This window comes from Stegostoma tigrinum, chromosome 9, assembly GCF_030684315.1.
Source record: "Stegostoma tigrinum isolate sSteTig4 chromosome 9, sSteTig4.hap1, whole genome shotgun sequence".
In the NCBI taxonomy this organism is placed as follows: Eukaryota; Metazoa; Chordata; class Chondrichthyes; order Orectolobiformes; family Stegostomatidae; genus Stegostoma; species Stegostoma tigrinum.
Window position 1 is genome coordinate 19751245 of NC_081362.1, and position 17271 is coordinate 19768515.

At 41.0% G+C, this 17271-nt stretch overlaps 1 protein-coding gene across 2 annotated transcripts in view; it reads left to right on the plus strand.

The window, feature by feature from the left end:
• The first annotated feature begins 2023 nt into the window (after window positions 1-2023).
• entpd6 (ectonucleoside triphosphate diphosphohydrolase 6) overlaps window positions 2024-17271 on the plus strand; it is a 54895-nt gene continuing 39647 nt past the window's right edge. Inside the window, exons 1-4 of one of the 2 annotated variants that reach the window (XM_059648390.1) lie at window positions 2024-2162; window positions 5563-5852; window positions 12329-12405; window positions 14790-14933. In XM_059648390.1, the coding sequence (XP_059504373.1) occupies window positions 5621-5852; window positions 12329-12405; window positions 14790-14933 (453 nt within the window). In that variant the 5' untranslated portion in view covers window positions 2024-2162; window positions 5563-5620. The remainder of the gene's footprint in view (window positions 2163-5562; window positions 5853-12328; window positions 12406-14789; window positions 14934-17271) is intronic. The other variant, XM_059648389.1, reaches the window with a different exon arrangement.

Consider the following 17271-nt stretch of genomic DNA (forward strand, 5'->3'; position numbering starts at 1 on the left):
CAGCAGTTTTTACCAACTGGCTTTTGAATTTAGCCAATCAATTTGAACCAGGCACTTGGATACCAAAAACCAATTAAATTTAAATATGATGGTTTTGACAATATAGAATCAATCCTATTGTAAGAAATATTGTTATGCCATTAAAGGTACAAAAGAAGGGGCAGTTGGACAAAACCACAGAGCTAACTGCCATCTGCCAGGGCTAACAGCCCTCAGCTTTCAAGAGAGAATTGCTGCCTCTCACAGCCTCGTCTGTCTTGGAGAAAGCACTATCTAAATAACAAAGGTACCCACAGTGCAACTAGTTAATATTCCTGACAGAAGAATCTTCAGAGAAGGCATCGAACATTCTGGAAGACACGTAACCTGGCTGTAATTTTGAGAAACTAAATTTTATTTTTTTAATTTTTATTTTATATAAGTGAGACTTGTACATTAGAATCTTGCATTGTTTGGCAATAGTTAGCGTACTGAAGGGATTTATTTGGTTTATTAATAGTTCAGTTAATTTGTTCACCATTCAAGTTAGATAAATAAATTGTTACTTGTTGATTTCAAAGTGAGTGTTAGGAATTTATTTACTTAAGCACAAGAAGTTGCTGAAAAATAGGTACCACCACTTTTCACATTCCTTTTACAGATTATAGGGCCAAGTGCTCCTCTTTGGGTATTTTGATTTTAGCTCTCAGAGGGCAGGTCAACCTATGCTTTATAACATTGCTCATAGGTGGCCCAGGAGAGGAACACCCACTAGCATATTCATCCAGGATTTTGGCGAATGCACAGCTTAAATACACCTAGATGCAGAGAGAAGGTTTGGCAGTCATTTTGGAGTCAGAGTTCCACCAATACCTTTACAGGCTTAATTTGTAATAACAACTGACCACAAACTCCCACTAGATTTAGTTGAACAAGGCAGTGTCACCATGCCTTCAGGCCGAATTTAGCAGTAGGCTCTAATTGTAAGTGTGTGTAATTACAAGTTGGAACACTGGAACACCGTCTGGATGGTCAAGTTGTGACAGCAGATATGCAAGTGGTGGTACTGCATTGGAAGGGTTTTAAATTTTCTGGACACATTTTCAGTCATGGCTGACAATATTAGACTTTGGACACAGGAAGATTCAGTCCTGGCAAAACTGAAATAGTTGCTGGTGATAGTGAAATCCAAAGGCAGAAATGAAACCTTTTTGGACCCAGACAGAACAGATCACAGTTCAGGAAGGCATGTTATTACAGGGTGCAAGAATGATTGTCCAGATCAAAGGTCACCATCAAATACTGGTTAAACTCCACCAGACTAATCCACAGGTTCCAAAATACATTGGTGGGACAGTGCCCAAAGTGCCAATAAGGACAAAAATTACTACTTACAGCTCCCCCCACATTCTTGAGAATGCCTGGGTAATCCCAGCACCTGGTTATATGTCATCTCTACAGGTCCTTTCATGCATAGGGTTCATTCATCAAATATGGGGACGACAATAGAAAAACCACACACGGTTCACAGACTCCTGGTCACAGACAACAGGTCACCATTTACCAACAGACAGTTTGAGTGTTTCCTAAAGTTGAATGATTATTCATCATTTAAGAAGAGTTGCACACCATCCATCATCTGGCAGAAAGAGCTGTCCAAACTTTGCAGGCAGGTTTAAAGAAACAGTCTACAACTTCACGAGATACCACACAAAATATTTGATTCTACCACCACCCCTCCAGCAAGTACAGGGATAGATCCAGCAGAGTTGCTATTGGGGAGAAGACTACACACCAGGTTAGGTCTGATCTTGGGCCGAAGGGTCTGTTTCCACACTGTAGGGATTCTATGGTATGATTCCCAGGTAGTGCTGGTGGGGTGTGTGCATACGGAAAGGCGTAGCACTAGCGGAAATCTCAGGATACGGCAAAAGCAGCCAAGCATTACTGACTTCCTTCCACCCCACCCCCAACTGTCTTCCAGCGCATTTTAACTTTACCCAGTCCGCATGCGCTGTGAAGGCGCTCGAGGCAGTTTGGTGCATGTATAGCGTGCGCTCCTCCCTCCATATTCACGCGCCGGAGTAGCTGTGCGCGCTCGCACATGCGCGGGGACGAGTGACTTGCGACAGCTGACGCTGAATGTCGGTTGTTGGTCCGGGGTGATGGATTTAGCCGGTTCGGTAAGTTTTCCAAAGCCTCATCGAGCGAGTTCCATTTTCGGGGCAGGCCGCTCCTCTTGCGCCGGGTTTAATCGCTCGTCCACTCTCGTCCTGTCTTCATGAAAGACATCGAATGTCTGTCAACCACGGCCCTCGGAAATTTCGTTCGTTGGCCTCCTCCCCTCAACCTGCCACCGTCTGTTTCCCCACCTCATTCACCCTGCCACCGCTCTGACCTCCCCCCCCCCCACCTTAGTCACCCTGCCACCACTCTGACCCCCCCACTTCATTCACCCTGCCACCACTCTGACCCCCCCCCCACTTCATTGACCCTGCCACCGCTCTGACCCCCCCCACCTCATTGACCCTGCCACCGCTCTGACCCCCCCCACCTCATTGACCCTGCCACCGCTCTGACTCCCCCCACCTCATTGACCCTGCCACCGCTCTGACTCCCCCCACCTCATTGACCCTGCCACCGCTCTGACTCCCCCCACCTCATTGACCCTGCCACCGCTCTGACTCCCCCCACCTCATTGACCCTGCCACCGCTCTGACCCCCCCCCACCTCATTGACCCTGCCACCGCTCTGACCCCCCCCACCTCATTGACCCTGCCACCGCTCTGACCCCCCCCCACCTCATTCACCCTGCCACCGCTCTGACCCCCCCCCACCTCATTCACCCTGCCACCACTCTGACCCCCCCTCCACTTCATTCACCCTGCCACCACTCTGACCCCCCCTCCACTTCATTCACCCTGCCACCACTCTGACCACCCCACTTCATTCACCCTGCCACCACTCTGACCACCCCCCCACCTTAGTCACGCTGCCACCACTCTGACCCCCCCTCCACTTCATTCACCCTGCCACCACTCTGACCACCCCACTTCATTCACCCTGCCACCGCTCTGACCTCCCACTGCACTGACCCCCCCCCCACCTCAGTCATGCTGCCACCACCCCCACCCCCCCACCTCAGTCACGCTGCCACCACTCCCCCCTCCAAAAAAAACACCCAGCCACCACTTGCCCCCTCTTTTCCCATTCCCCTTCTGTCTCCCTGCTGCTGCCACCCCCCCAGGTTAGTCAATCTGCTGTTAGCATCACCACCAACCCCCTCCCCCATACCTTGCTGCCACCACTGCCCCCTGCCCCCAGTTACCCTGCCACCACACTCTTTTCCCCCACCCCCCAAGTCACCCTGTTGCACCCCCCTCCCCAATGTTACCTGCCACCCTGTGCTGCCATCTCTTGACTCACTTTAATTCTGACAGGTTTATTTAGTAAAAATGTTAGGCCATTCTGACTGTGACTGCTAACTAAAAGAACTGACTGTAAATCTCTGTGTGAATGTTAGATCTCAGTTTTCAAATGACTGCTAAACAGGAGGAGTTCTGAACACTTTTCACTCACTATTTTTCCAGATGCCTTGACACTGCAGAATTGTCAAAATCTGCAGTGCACAGGTGCGGAGGAACTCTGGAAGGAATGAACTCGGTTAATTTTGTGTAACATTTTCAATGCATCTACGATATGCTTGTAATGAAAAGGAATCAGCTGGCTGCGATATAGTATTTACAAGTTATCCCTGGACTGTGTTTAATTAATATGCCCACTATGAGGTTAACTGTATATTATACAGTAACTGTGAATATACTGATATTTTTTATATTCCATCTTATGCTACTTCCAATTTGCTAGATTGTCTCCCAGTGGAGTTTTGTATTATTTACTGACATTATTGCCCTGATTCCATAACTTTTAAGCTTCATTTATAACAACACAATGACAAAATGCATGTTGCAATAATTCATCCTCTGACTCACCACGAGAAAGCAATCTATTAGTATAATTTATTCTGTTCTATAGCTCTGTGCATAATTTTCTGCCTTTGAAACAATTACGTCATCCTTGGTTCAGTGGTAGTTGTGAATCAGAAGGCTGTGGGCTGTAAATTGAAGGTTGTAGTGCCACTCCATAGACCCGAGCATGTAATCTAGCTGACGCTATTACATAGAACTATTAGAGTGCTACATTGCCTGAGGTGTTTTTTTTCACGAGATGTTAAACAGAATTGCAGATTTCTCCCTGTTTGTGAATGTAAAGGGTTCCGTGGCACTCTTTCAAAGAAGGTGAATTATTCCAGTGGATACTGTAATGGTTAATATTGATCCCTCAAATAACAATCATTTGTAACCCAGCAGGTTATATGATCACTGCAAATTTTCTTTTTGGGGCAACAAGTCACTTGAAAGATGGCATCTATAACAGTACCACTCCTTCACTGCCACACCAGAGTTTCAACTTAGATTTTGTAATCAGGGTTGGAATGATATTCAATAGCAGAACTTTCTGATTCTGGCACAAGGATACTATCAACAGCCAACTTAGTAAAGTCAATCTTCAGATTGTTTGTTTGCTATTTAAATATGCCTTGTATTTTAGGCCTACACCAGTGATCTAATTGAAGCAAATAAAATTCTTACAGAGCTTGGCAGGGTTATGTACAGGAAGAATTATTCCCAGTTGATAGGGCTGAAATCAGGGGTAGGCCGTTTAGGGCTGAAATAAGGAATTTGTTTCCCCAAAATGGGGTGAATCTTTGGAATTTTTGCTGCCGGAGGGTTACGGAGGCCCTGAGTGTATTCAACAGCTCAAATTAACGGATTTGTAGATAAAGATAACAAGTAGTATGGGTATATTGCAAGAAAACAGCAATGAGACTGATCAGATGTGATCTAATTGAATTTCGAAGCAGGTGCTGATTTACTGTATGACCTACTACTATTTCCAATGTTTCAACCAGACATTTTAAACAGATTATGAACTACTGCTCTTCCACCACAACCCCAAACCTTTCTGAAGAAAAGAAACCAAAGACTAAATTTTTCATTCCCATTTAGAGCTATTTGCCAATATTGAGTACAGTTCTACATTAGTTTTGCCTGTGCAGGGCTGAGTCTCTTTTTTGTTCTTTAATCATTCTTTTGATGTGAATTTTGCTGGCAAAGTTAACATTAATTGCCCATCAGAAGTTTCTCTTCTAAGGCTGAGTGACTTGCCATATCGCTTTAAGAGTCAACTGTTTTGATGTAGTTCTGATGTCACGTATAGGTCAGATTTCTACAGATAGTAGGAACTGCAGATGCTGGAGAATCTCATTTTGGTTATTGGTCTTGCTTTGCCTCAGTTTTGCAGCATTTTATACTTAATTTTAGTACATGACACCAGTTCTGTGTTAATCCGCCACTGATTACCTGGATTTATCTGGTTTTAAATTTTGTCATCATGATTAAGAATTTTCCAGAGCTGCACTGTACCCTGCTATTTAGAAAAAGAAAAATTCCACTGTGCAGCTTGAGAAAATGTCTTAAATGTATGAACCTGGTTAATTGTTTAAATTAACTTTTATTACAGATTCTACAATGAGTTGTGCAAGCCTTGCTTGAATCTGCAGCAAAAAAGATGATTTTAAATGTTGGGAGCCATGAAGTTACCAAAAGTTGCATATGTGTTTGTCCTTTTCGTATGCATATTAATATATGTGTATCAAAAGAAACCTTTTCAAAGAACACAGAATGGGCTCGGATTTATCATGCAGGCAACTCTCGAACAACCTGTGCCCCAAGACTTCTATGGAATCATGTTTGATGCTGGCAGCACTGGGACACGCATCCATGTCTTCAAGTTTACCAAGTTGCCAAATGGTAGGTATTCATTTCCAGCTACTTTGCAAAATTGCTCAGATGTGGATACTGATACTGAGAAGCATGATCCCTGCTACAGTACTTTTAACTGTAATTAGTAACTGTAGTTTGAGTAATAGTGCTGTATGGGGAAGTGATGGCCTAATGGCATTATTTCTACACTGTTAATCCAAACACTCAGTTAACATTCTGGGGACCCATGTTTGAATCCTGTCATGGCAGATGGTGGAATTTAATTCAATAAAATAAAAACAAATCTGGAATTGACTGTCTAACAATGACCATGAAACAATTTCACTAATGACCTTCAGGGAAGGAAATTGCTTTCCTTACCTGGCCTGGCCTACATGTGACTTCAGACTCTCAGCAACGTGTTTGACTCTTAATTTAGGGATACGCAATAAATGCTGGACTAGCTGGCATCATCATCATCCTGTGAATGAATAAAAAAGGACTGTTTGCAACTTAGATATTATAGGAACTGCCAATGCTGTAGTCAGAGACAAGTGTGGAGGTAGCATCAGAGGAGCAGGAAAGCTGATGTTTTGGGTCGGGACCCTTTTTTTCTGAAGAAGGGTCCTGACCCGAAACGTCAGGTTTCCTGCTCCTTTCCTGTTAATCTCCATAATACCTATCTGACTTTGAGAGACTGAGATTATTGGGTCAAAAATCGCAGAACACTCTAACAGCACCATGGACATACCCAGACGACAACAGTTTAAAAAGGCAACTTACCAACTCTTGTTCAAGGGAACTTGAGGATGGAGAATAAATTACGTTTGGACAGCAATGCCCATATCCCATGACAGTAAATAAAATTGATTGTACATGTAGAACGTGCTATCGTCCCCTTATGTAAATAACTTGCACCTTCCTTTCAATTCATTGATCCGAGTTTTCCTCAAATTTCTAACAGTTAAACCACCCACCCAGGCTTACTGTGAGAGCAAATTATTGCAGATGTACTGAAAACAACAAAATGCTGGAGATCAGAGGGTCAGATTGCATCCATGGAGAGAAAGCAAGCTAACCTTTAGATGAAGAGTTATCTAGACCCAAAACATTAGCTTGTTCTCTCTCCGTGGATGCTGTCTGACTCTCTAATTTCCAGCTTTTGTTGTTTCTCTCTGGTTTATTGCGAATCAGGTTCCAACATGGTCACATGACTCCTTACTTCCATCTATGTTACATTTAGTATTAGTGCCCCAAGATATAGCAGTGTTTAAATCTCTCAATTGTTAGAATATAGACAAATCTTTAAAAGTGACAGGATATGTTATTGTTGCTTTGACATGTTGATGCCCAGCAAAAAATTCGTGGCTTTACAGTTAAAGGTTTCATGAGGTTGTTGACTTGCTCGCCAAGCTGGCTTGTTTTTATTCAGACGTTTCATCACCATGTTAGGTGACATCAGTGGAGCCTCCGATGAAGCGATGTTATTCTTCTCCGCTTAGAATTTATACTGTCTGGTCCATTATGGTGAGTACTGTCACTTCCAGTTTTGATCTATGGGTCCAATTCGTATGTTTATTGATTGAAATATGGGTGGAGAACCATACCTCTAGGAATTCCCGTGTGTCTCTATCTTTGGCTTGGGCTGCTATCATTATCTTGTCCCGCTTAAGCTGATGGCCTTCATTGTCTGAATTAAGGAGAGTTCGTCGTGCCATTTTGCTGCTAGTTGATGTTCGTGTATGCTGATGGCTAGTTTTCCATCCTGTCTGTCTGATGTAATGTTTGTGGTAGTTATTGCATGGTATTTTGTAAACCATGTTAGTTAAACATGTTGTGGGAATTGGGTCTTTTAATCCTTGTAAGTGTTTGTCATAGAATGGCTGTGGGCTTGTGGGCCATCATGATTCCTGGTGGTCTTAGGAGTCTTGCTGTTAGTTCTGATATGTTCTTGATGTAGGACAGTGTGGCCAGTGTGTTAGGTCATAATGTGACTTCCTGTGGTGGTTTGCTGAGTATGTATCTGTGGATGAAGTTGTAGAAATATCGTTTATAGTGAGGATTTTGTGTAGGTGCCCTTCCTCTTTCCAGTGTAATTCCAGGGTGTTGGGGTGTGAAAAGCAACCCATACCGATTAAATCCTCAACTTTCCCAACAACCACCCCAATGTCCACAAACAAAGCTACATTAGAACACTATTTAAACTGGCTATGACACACTGCAACACCCCAGAACTACGCAGGAAAGAGGAAGAGCACCTACACTAAATCCTCACTATAAATGGATATCTCTACAATTTCATCTGCAGGTGCCTAGTAAACAGACAACAACAGGAGGATGCAGCATAACCTAACACATTGGCCGCACTGCCCTACATCAAGAACACACCAGAACTGTCAAGAAGACTCCTAAGACCAGCAGGAATTATGGTGGTCCACAAGCCCACTCCCACTCTATGACAAACACTTTACAATGATTAAAGACCCCATTCCCACTACATACAGAACCAATGTGGTTTACAAAATACCATGCAACAACAACCACAAACATTACATCGGACAGACAGGAAGGAAACTAGCCATCGGAGCACATGAACATCAACTAGCAGCTAAATGGCACGACAAACTGCTCTTAATGTTGGTACACTCGGACAATGAAGGCTTTCGGGTTAACTGGGATAAGGTACCATAGCCCAAGCCAAATATAGACATGCACAAGAATTCCTAAAGGCATGGTTCTCCACCCATACTTCAGTCAACAACCATATGGAATTGGACCCCATTTACAAACCCATATAGATCAAAACTGGAAATGACACTACTCACCATAATGGACCAGACGGTATAAATTCCAAGTGGAGTAGAATAACATCGCTTTGTCAGAGGTTCCACTGACTATGTTACCTAGCATGGTGCTGAGACATCTGAACAAGAACAAGCCAACGATGCGAGCAAGTCATCGACCTCCCCCACATCCCGAGCTACAGATCTTTGCCAGAACTTTAAAGCTGTCGTGATTTGGAATGAACTGGCTGAAAAGATGGATGCAGATTCCACAGTAACATTGAAAAGAGAATTGGGTATATCGTAAACTCATAAAGGAAAAATGATATAGGTACATCGGGAAAGACCCAGTATTCTGACTTATTGAGTGGCGCTTTCGTATGGAATGTGCAACCCAACAGGCCATTTGGCCCAACCAGTTTGTTGGCATTTATGATCCAAGAGAACATAGTACCACTCACTCATTCCACTCCTATCAGCATATCCTATTTTTTTCTCAAGAATTCGCCTAGTTACCCCTTAAATGCCTCTATGCTAAGTGCCTCTAAACATTGTGTAAACTTGTTCTACATTTTTGGTACTCTGTATAAAGAAGTTTCTCTTGAATTCTCTATTGGATTTGGATTCTAAGTAAAGAGATCCATATGTTCCCTCCATGTTGAAAAGTACTGTCTTTTAATAAAATTTCAATAATTACTGAAGTATTTTCTCAATGACCTCTGGGCTTCCTTTATGCGTGTTCCGGCAGAGCTGACTTGCCAGTTCAGTAACCTTTTAAAGATTCTGAACACACCTTCATAATCAACTTCATTAATGTTAAACTTCCATCTCAAATCTAACTTGAGCCTGGTAAACAGTGGACAGGCTTAGAAGGGTCAGGATATGTGCTACTCTGTAGAATTCCCAGCCTCTAGCTTGCTATTGTAGTCAAGCATTTCTTCTACCAGTCCAGTCATGTTTCTGGTTAACAGTGTGCCCTGGAATGTTAAAATTCAGCTGTTGTAATACCATTGAATATCAAGTTTAAATGTTTAGCCTTTAAGTGGCCAGATGTTATTTTCAGCTTAACAATCTATTTCACTGTTTGAGTTGAGAATAGCACTCTGCTTCATGTTCCACCTTGTTGAGTTGGTGCTGGTGATGTCGTTGTACAGGAACAGCTTGACATTGAGCTCAGCTAGAGCCAGTCTTCATTATGTATAGCTTGAGTTTTTTTTGAATCCTTTGATATGCTCCAGTGTGATCAATCATTTCTTGATCTAAAAGGAGTGAATCAAATTGTTTGAAAACTGGCATAAATGATAAGGAGGACCATAGGAAGAGGTTTGACAGAGCAGGCATGAAGGGACAAATGGCCTTTTCCTCCCACGTCTCAATTATTTTCTTATAATCTAGACCTGTGTTGCTTCAACACAGTGGCACCTCACTTTTATCTAAGTCTGACAGTTATGATCCCAGCTGATATTACTACTGGACAAGTCAGTTCACAGAATGAAATCTGTCTTGATGAATTGCATTTGTTTCTATTTTATCATGGCAGTCTTTGACTGAAGCACAGTTTGCAGATTTGATTTTTAACACTGAAACAGGAGTGTAATGCACATAAAAAGGGGGGGGGGAGAGTGATCTACACACACAAATTTAAAAGATTTCAGGTAACCAAAAGTAAAAAATCTTATCTACTCCCCAACACCATCACTTTACAGTTGATCAAAGTCTAGAGAAGTTTTCTTTCCCTATCAAAACTTTGGTTTAACTGCTTCTTTCCAGTCCTGGTGTTGAGCTATAATGCCTTTATCTTTGACTCTTGCAAATAGATTCTAATCCCAAATGCAAGCTAATGTACTTCAATATTTTCTTTCTCCTGTTGCAAAAATCCCACAATATAAACAAATTTCATTAACTCAGCAGGAGGATTTCTGTCAAAGTTTAATGGTTTAAAATCATAATTATGGAAATACTGACCTAGTTAGTATTGAATCTCTTCACACAAAAAAACACGATACCCATCTGCTGTTAGTTTGAAATCTAAACTCAAAAATATTTATATATAAATCTCACACCTGTCTTCACGCATTGTCCTGGCATCCTCACTTCATTTCTGTTCAAACCAGGGTTCAGTACCCTGATTTGATGGTGACGTCAGAGTGAGTGAAATGTGTTCCACATAGTGGTAAGGGTGTGGAATACCCTGCCTGCAACAGTAGTAGACTCAGCAACTTTAAGGGCATTTAAATGGTCTTTGGATAGACATATGGATGATAATGGAATAGTGTAGGTTAGTTGGGCTTCAGTTTGGTTTCACAGGTCGGTGCAACATAGAGGCTGGAAGGGCTTGTACTGCGCTGTTATGTTCTATGAGCTTATGGAATGTGCTTGAATATAGTTGAATGGCAATGGCCCACTGCATTCCTCATTTCCCAATGTTGAGCTAATAGATTGTTCTGAATTAATCCAGGTAGCATGCTAATAGGATCACATTAAAGGGTGGCCTCAGTGTAGGGGTGGAATTTAATGTCCTTGATGGCATATGGGCTATGTGCCATGGCTACCCAGGATACTTGCTGCTTCCAAATGGTGGTCAACTTGGTGGAGTATTAGCTGAAGGAGGTTGGTAGGTGTAATCAGGGTGTTTCCTGATTTAAGCTTAATATGATACCCATGAGATCCAGAGTCAATGTTGAGGACTCCCAGTACTTCCCACTCTGTGTTGCATAATGACTGTGATACCACCTCTGATGGATTAAATCTCTATCCTGCCAGTTTGACAAGATGTTGCTAGGGATAGGATGTCCGAGGAGTTGTATGAAAGGTATCACTATGGTGTACAACTGTATCTTGTTGTCTGTGTGACTAATTTTGGTGTAAGTTCTCAGATGTTAATGAGGATCACTTTATAGAATCAACTGGATTACTTTTTGCCTTTACCCTACCTAAAATGTTGCTGGCTAATTCATTTGGTTTCGGCCATGTTTGACTTTTAATTGAGATTTGATTTTTAATTGAACCTCTTCACTACAGGTGAAAGAGGGCAGATTGCATAAGGTTGATGGATTTCCTTCCTTTAAGGACAGTGAACCAGATGTAATTTTTGACCACTAATTTTATAGTCACTAAACTGTTGCTAGCTGCTTATTGCAGATTTATGACTATAAGAAATTAAATGCCCAAGGATTTGAGCACAGCTTCAAATCATTAGCCCAGTCCTGTAGAATTGCTAACCCAGAAACGTTAACTTTGATCTCTATGCATAGTCAGTGGAGCTGTCTATGAGCCACTACGTTTAAGGTCGTCTGCCCTCTTGACTGGATGTAAGACACTTCAGGGCCCTACTTCAAAGAAAAGCTGTGCTCTCTGTCTTTTTAATGATGAACCCTCATTTATTGGCTTAACTTTCACCACAAAAATGTTTAAATCAGTTTTTTTTTTGAAAAAGTATTTGTCCTACATTGCAGTGGTCTGACTTTCAATGTATGGCCTGTTAAGCATTTAATTATTACCTGCATTTGTAACTTGGGCTTCAGTCTTTCAAAGGTTATTTCTTCATCCCTGTTCCAAAATCCCACAATATAAACAAACTTTCATTAACCCTGCAGGAAGTTTTCCATTAAAGCTTAATGGTTTAAAATCATGGTTGCAGAAATACTGACCTCATTAATATTGCTGATGCAGTCATTGAAATGAATTGTACAGTTGAGAAAGCTAATCATCCAAATTTCTAATTTTGATGTCTTTCAACAGAATCTCCTAAACTTGCAGATGAAACATTCAAAGCTTTGAAGCCAGGATTGTCCGCATATTCTGATGAGCCCCATTTGGTATTACTTTCTCTTAGTTTGTGCTTCTTATCAGTTAACAAAATACTACCAGTGATGCTTTGTGACGTTGTTTGTAGCCGCTCCTATGAACAATAAACAGGCCAGCCTGCATTGACAGAAGGAGAAACAAAATTCATGTTTTGGTCGATGACCTGAAATGGAGGATATTAGAGATGATCAACTTTTTCAAAGACTGTTTTAAAAATTGTTCTCTGAATAGATGTGGGTTACTGACAAGGTCAGCATTTGTTGCCAATCTATAATTGCCCTCAAGACGGTACTATTAAGCTGCTTTCTTGAACCACTGTGTCTATGTGAATTAGGCACACCCAAAATTCTGTAAGGAGTGAGTTTGAAAATTTTAACCCACTGACTTCAAAAGCACAGCAATTATAGTTGTCAGGATGGTGTGTGGCTTAGAGGGAACTTGCAGGTGGTTGGGGTCCCAAGTATCTGCTATTCTTATCTTTCTAAGTAGGAGAGGTTTGGAAGTTATGAAAGCAGCCTTGCTGTAATGGTATGCACTGATGCCATTAAATGTGGGGTTGCGTGTCTAAGTTGTTAGATGGGATGCCAGTCAGTTACTCACTGCAGAAATACCAGTCCTGTCCTTGTAGTTGGAACATGTATATGTGTGGTCCAGTTCAGTTTCTGGTCCATGGTAAACTGCAAGATCTTCATGGTTGGTGATTCAGATATGACATTGCCTTGAATGTCAAAGACAGATTGCCAACAAGAAAATATAACAATGGATGTTGCCTGGCACTTTTGCGACATGAAGGTCATATTGCACGTGGATGCAGAGATGGCAGGGGACAGTTGACAAATAAAAGTTACAAGAAGATTAAATAGTTGCAGCAGAATATTAGGAATTGGGGTTTATAAAATGAAATATTTGGCAAAATGAAAATTTCTCCACCCCATGACTATTGCTGAAGAAAATCAAGCATCCTAAGAGTATTGAGCACCCAACACTGAGCACGAGCTTACAACTGTCATACTGGAGAAGCTACTGTAATATCCTTTATTACAAGTTGTTTCCTCACTACTGAGGCTGTAAACTGCCTAACCGAAGGGTGAGGTGCTGTTCTCGAATTTATATTGAGCTTGAATGAAACTGTGTAGGAGGCCAAGGACTCTCCAGTCAGACTGAGGTGCGTTGGATAATTGACCAATGACTCGAAGGTCGGGTCATGCTTACAAACTGAAGGTAGTCTTCAGCTAAGTGATAAGGTTGGTGCTACAAAGTAGTGGAAAAATACGAAGTAATTTTTAGATTAGATTCCCTACAATGTGGAAACAGGCCCTTCGGCCCAACAAGTCCACACTGCCCCTTGATATATCCCACCCAGACCCATCCTCCTATAACCTACACACCCCTGAATACTACGGGCAATTTAGCAAGGCCGATCCACCTAGCCTGCACGTTTTTGGACTGTGGGAAGAAACCGGAGCACCCGGAGGGGACCCACGCAGACAGGGGGAGAATGTGCAAACTCCGCACGGACAGTCGCCTGAAGCTGGAATCGAACCCGGGTCCCTGGTGCTGTGAGGCTGCAGTGCTAACCACTGAGCCACGTGTCGCCCCATTAGATTGTAAAGTTTATTTTCAGTGAAGACACGACGAGCCTGAAGAATACAGAATGTAGGGGAGATAGAGAGGTGGAGACTTGTGGTTTTAGAGATAAATTACTAAGGCAATGTAAATTTGATATGAATGCATTTTGATTTAAACTAGAGATGTTGGAAGAAAGATGAATAGTGATATCAATCTGCATTTGTAATGGCAACTAAAATCATCTGTACAGGGGTTCCCAATTTACAAACATCCAATTTAGAAATACTTATGATTGCAATACTCTGTGGTTATAATTTTAAAGACCTGACATGAACGTTTTCTATCCTTACGCACAGCTGCTTTTCATTGTCCTGCAGTGTGTTCCAACTTGAGTACGATTTGACTTGTGAATGGCTTTCAGAGTGGAAACCATTTGCAACCTAGGGACTGTCTGTAGTATTAAACCGCTATGTTTAAATGTAAAACTGCAAAATGATAATGGACAGCTAGAGAACCGCAATACTGCTGTTGGAAACTCAGTATTGAACCATGGCTCTAAACACAAAAGAAATATATGCTATTTAAGAAACTGAAAGGGTACCAATAGGGGGAAATATTCAAGAACTTACTGTTGACTGCCTTGAACTAAAACTTAAAAGTTAATACTAAATTTGAGAGGCAGAAATAGTGCATGTATGCTGTCCAAGCAACGCATTACTGTTTATATATTTGAAATGCTATTGAAACTTTTTGTCTTTCAGAATTAAATTCTTTTTAACTGAGACTTTTTTAAACATATTAGATATGTATTGTATATGTATTACAGGCCACAAAAGGCATCCAGGACCTCTTGGACATTGCCAAAAAGTCAATTCCTAGGAACCTTTGGGCAAGCACACCTTTAGTACTAAAAGCTACTGCTGGTTTACGTCTGTTGCCAGGAGTAAAAGCTCAGCACTTGTTAGATAAGGTAACTCCACTTAAGTAACTACTTTTTGACTAACATTGAAGAAAACTTTGTAATTTGGAGAATTTACATAATACATTTTCATAGCTTGTTGTGAAGAAGTAAATGATGAAATAAAGGCTAGCTGTGGAATGTGTAGGAGAACTGGTCTGTGCTTCACCAGCTTGTTTATCTGTCCCAAAACAAATAAGGTGTTTTGGCAAAACTAGTGGTGGTGGGGGGTTTACATGGGGGAACATTTTTTTTAACTGTGAAGCTATATTCATGCATTATACAAAATTGGTTTGTTGCCACTTCATGTATTTGTGGTATTGTTCACGATGAGTCAAATGATGCAAGAAAGTTGCATTATGTGAATGACAGTCATAGTGAAGGACTGTTCTTAGTTTTTTTTTTCTGTGCTTTCTTTTGTGTCACTTTCTCTATCTTGATATTCTATTTTCTTTACGGTCTCTCAACCAACCATGTGACTGCCCCATAATTTTACATTATCTATTTCATTTATTCAATCTCCACCCTAGCTAACTTAAGGCCAGTTGACCTATTAGCCAAATGTTTTTGTATTAAGAAGCATTTTAATCATGTTTGTATGTAGTTATTGCTTCTTTCTTACCCTTAATGTTTTATTTTCTCACTGTCTCCCCTCTGTCTCTGTGAAACTCTCTCACCTGTGTGCCTTTTACTGATGCATTCTGTTAGTTTTTTTTAAAGGTGTAGGGTATTCAGAAAGCTGAGGGGTTAAAATGCTCTGCCTCTTGAATTTCTTGAAAAGATACTGTAACAGCAGTGATAGATATGGGACTGATGGGTTTGGTTAGATATTTGGAGTTAGGAAAAGGCCATGTCTGTGTGGTTGTACTATGAGTATTCAGAGTATTGGGTATGCAAGAGCTGAGGTCTGAAACCCAGTGTGATCATGGATTGGGACCTTGAGTTAGGTGAGGTCTGGGAACAGCGATAAATTCGAGATGTCAACTTGATATCATCAGGATAAAAATCCAAATCCTTATAAAGAGAGAATAGGAGAACATCTAGAAATTAGAAATATAGTGAATATTAAGCGTGAATTTCAAAAGGGAAATTTTTGCTTGTCCAATCTTATTGAATTTATGGAGGTAATGTGCGCAATAGTAAAGCAGTAGATGTAATTTATCTGAATTCTTAAGTCAGAGAATGTAGACACAGGACAAAAAACAAATGGATTGCTAGTGAGTTTCAAAACTTCTTAATGCGAAAATGTACTCAGCAAATAGGTTAGATGGTCTTAAGTTAGCTAAGGTGGAAATCTGACAATGAAATGGACAATGTGAAAATTGTGGGACAGTTATACAGTTGGCTTAGACAGTTTTAAAAATCAGAATGCATAGATGGAGAAAGTGACATATAAAGTGGAGTGGGTTTGAAGGATAATTATTCAGTGCTAGAAAGTGGTCTCCACAAAGGAGATTGCTGGGACCACTGTTCACAATTTACATTAATGATTTCTAAATTCATGGATGACACCAGGCTTTGAGGGCAGACGGTCCGTTTCGGAGATAGTCAATACTGAAGAAGACTGCAACCAATTTACAAAGGAGATTAATAAAGTTGTGGAATTGGAAAATAATTGACAAATGACATTCAAATACAAATGTACAAGACTACTTTTTAGGAGGAGAAGCATCATTGATTACGTGGAAGTGCAAATCTAAGTAGAATAGAAGAACAATGGGCTATTGCAATACAAATACACTAATCACTTAAAGCTGAATTACAAGTTAGCAATACCCAAAAATGCAAACAAAATTGCTTTGTTTTATTTCTGGAGGGATAGAATTGAAAAGTAGAGAAGTTATTCTAAACCTTTGGTGAGCCTTTGTTAGACCAGAACCAGTGCATTGCATGATGTTATGCTTTAACATTTTATGAAAAGGATATAAAAGCACTGGAGAGGATACAGAGAAGATCTGTAAGGATGATGTCAGGAATGGGTATACATACTAGGAAAGAATCAACAAGATAGACCTCTTTTTTTCTTAAAAAAAAAAACAGGTGACCTAAAAAGTGATTAAAATAAAATTATGATGGGTTTTCGCAGTGGATACAGGGAGAATGTGAGGAACAGCATGAATAGAGATATCAATAAAAATAGTCATCAAGAAATCCAATAGGCGATTCAAAAGAAACCTTTTTACCCAAAGAGTGATGGGAATGTGGACCTCAGTGCTTTGGTGATTGAAGTCAACTATGTAGATGTATTTGAGGAAATGAGATGAGTATATGAGGGAGAAGGGCAAAGATGTTTCACAGTGATCAATTTGGATGAGAATGGATGGCAGGAGGCTTGAGCAGATGTTTAAAT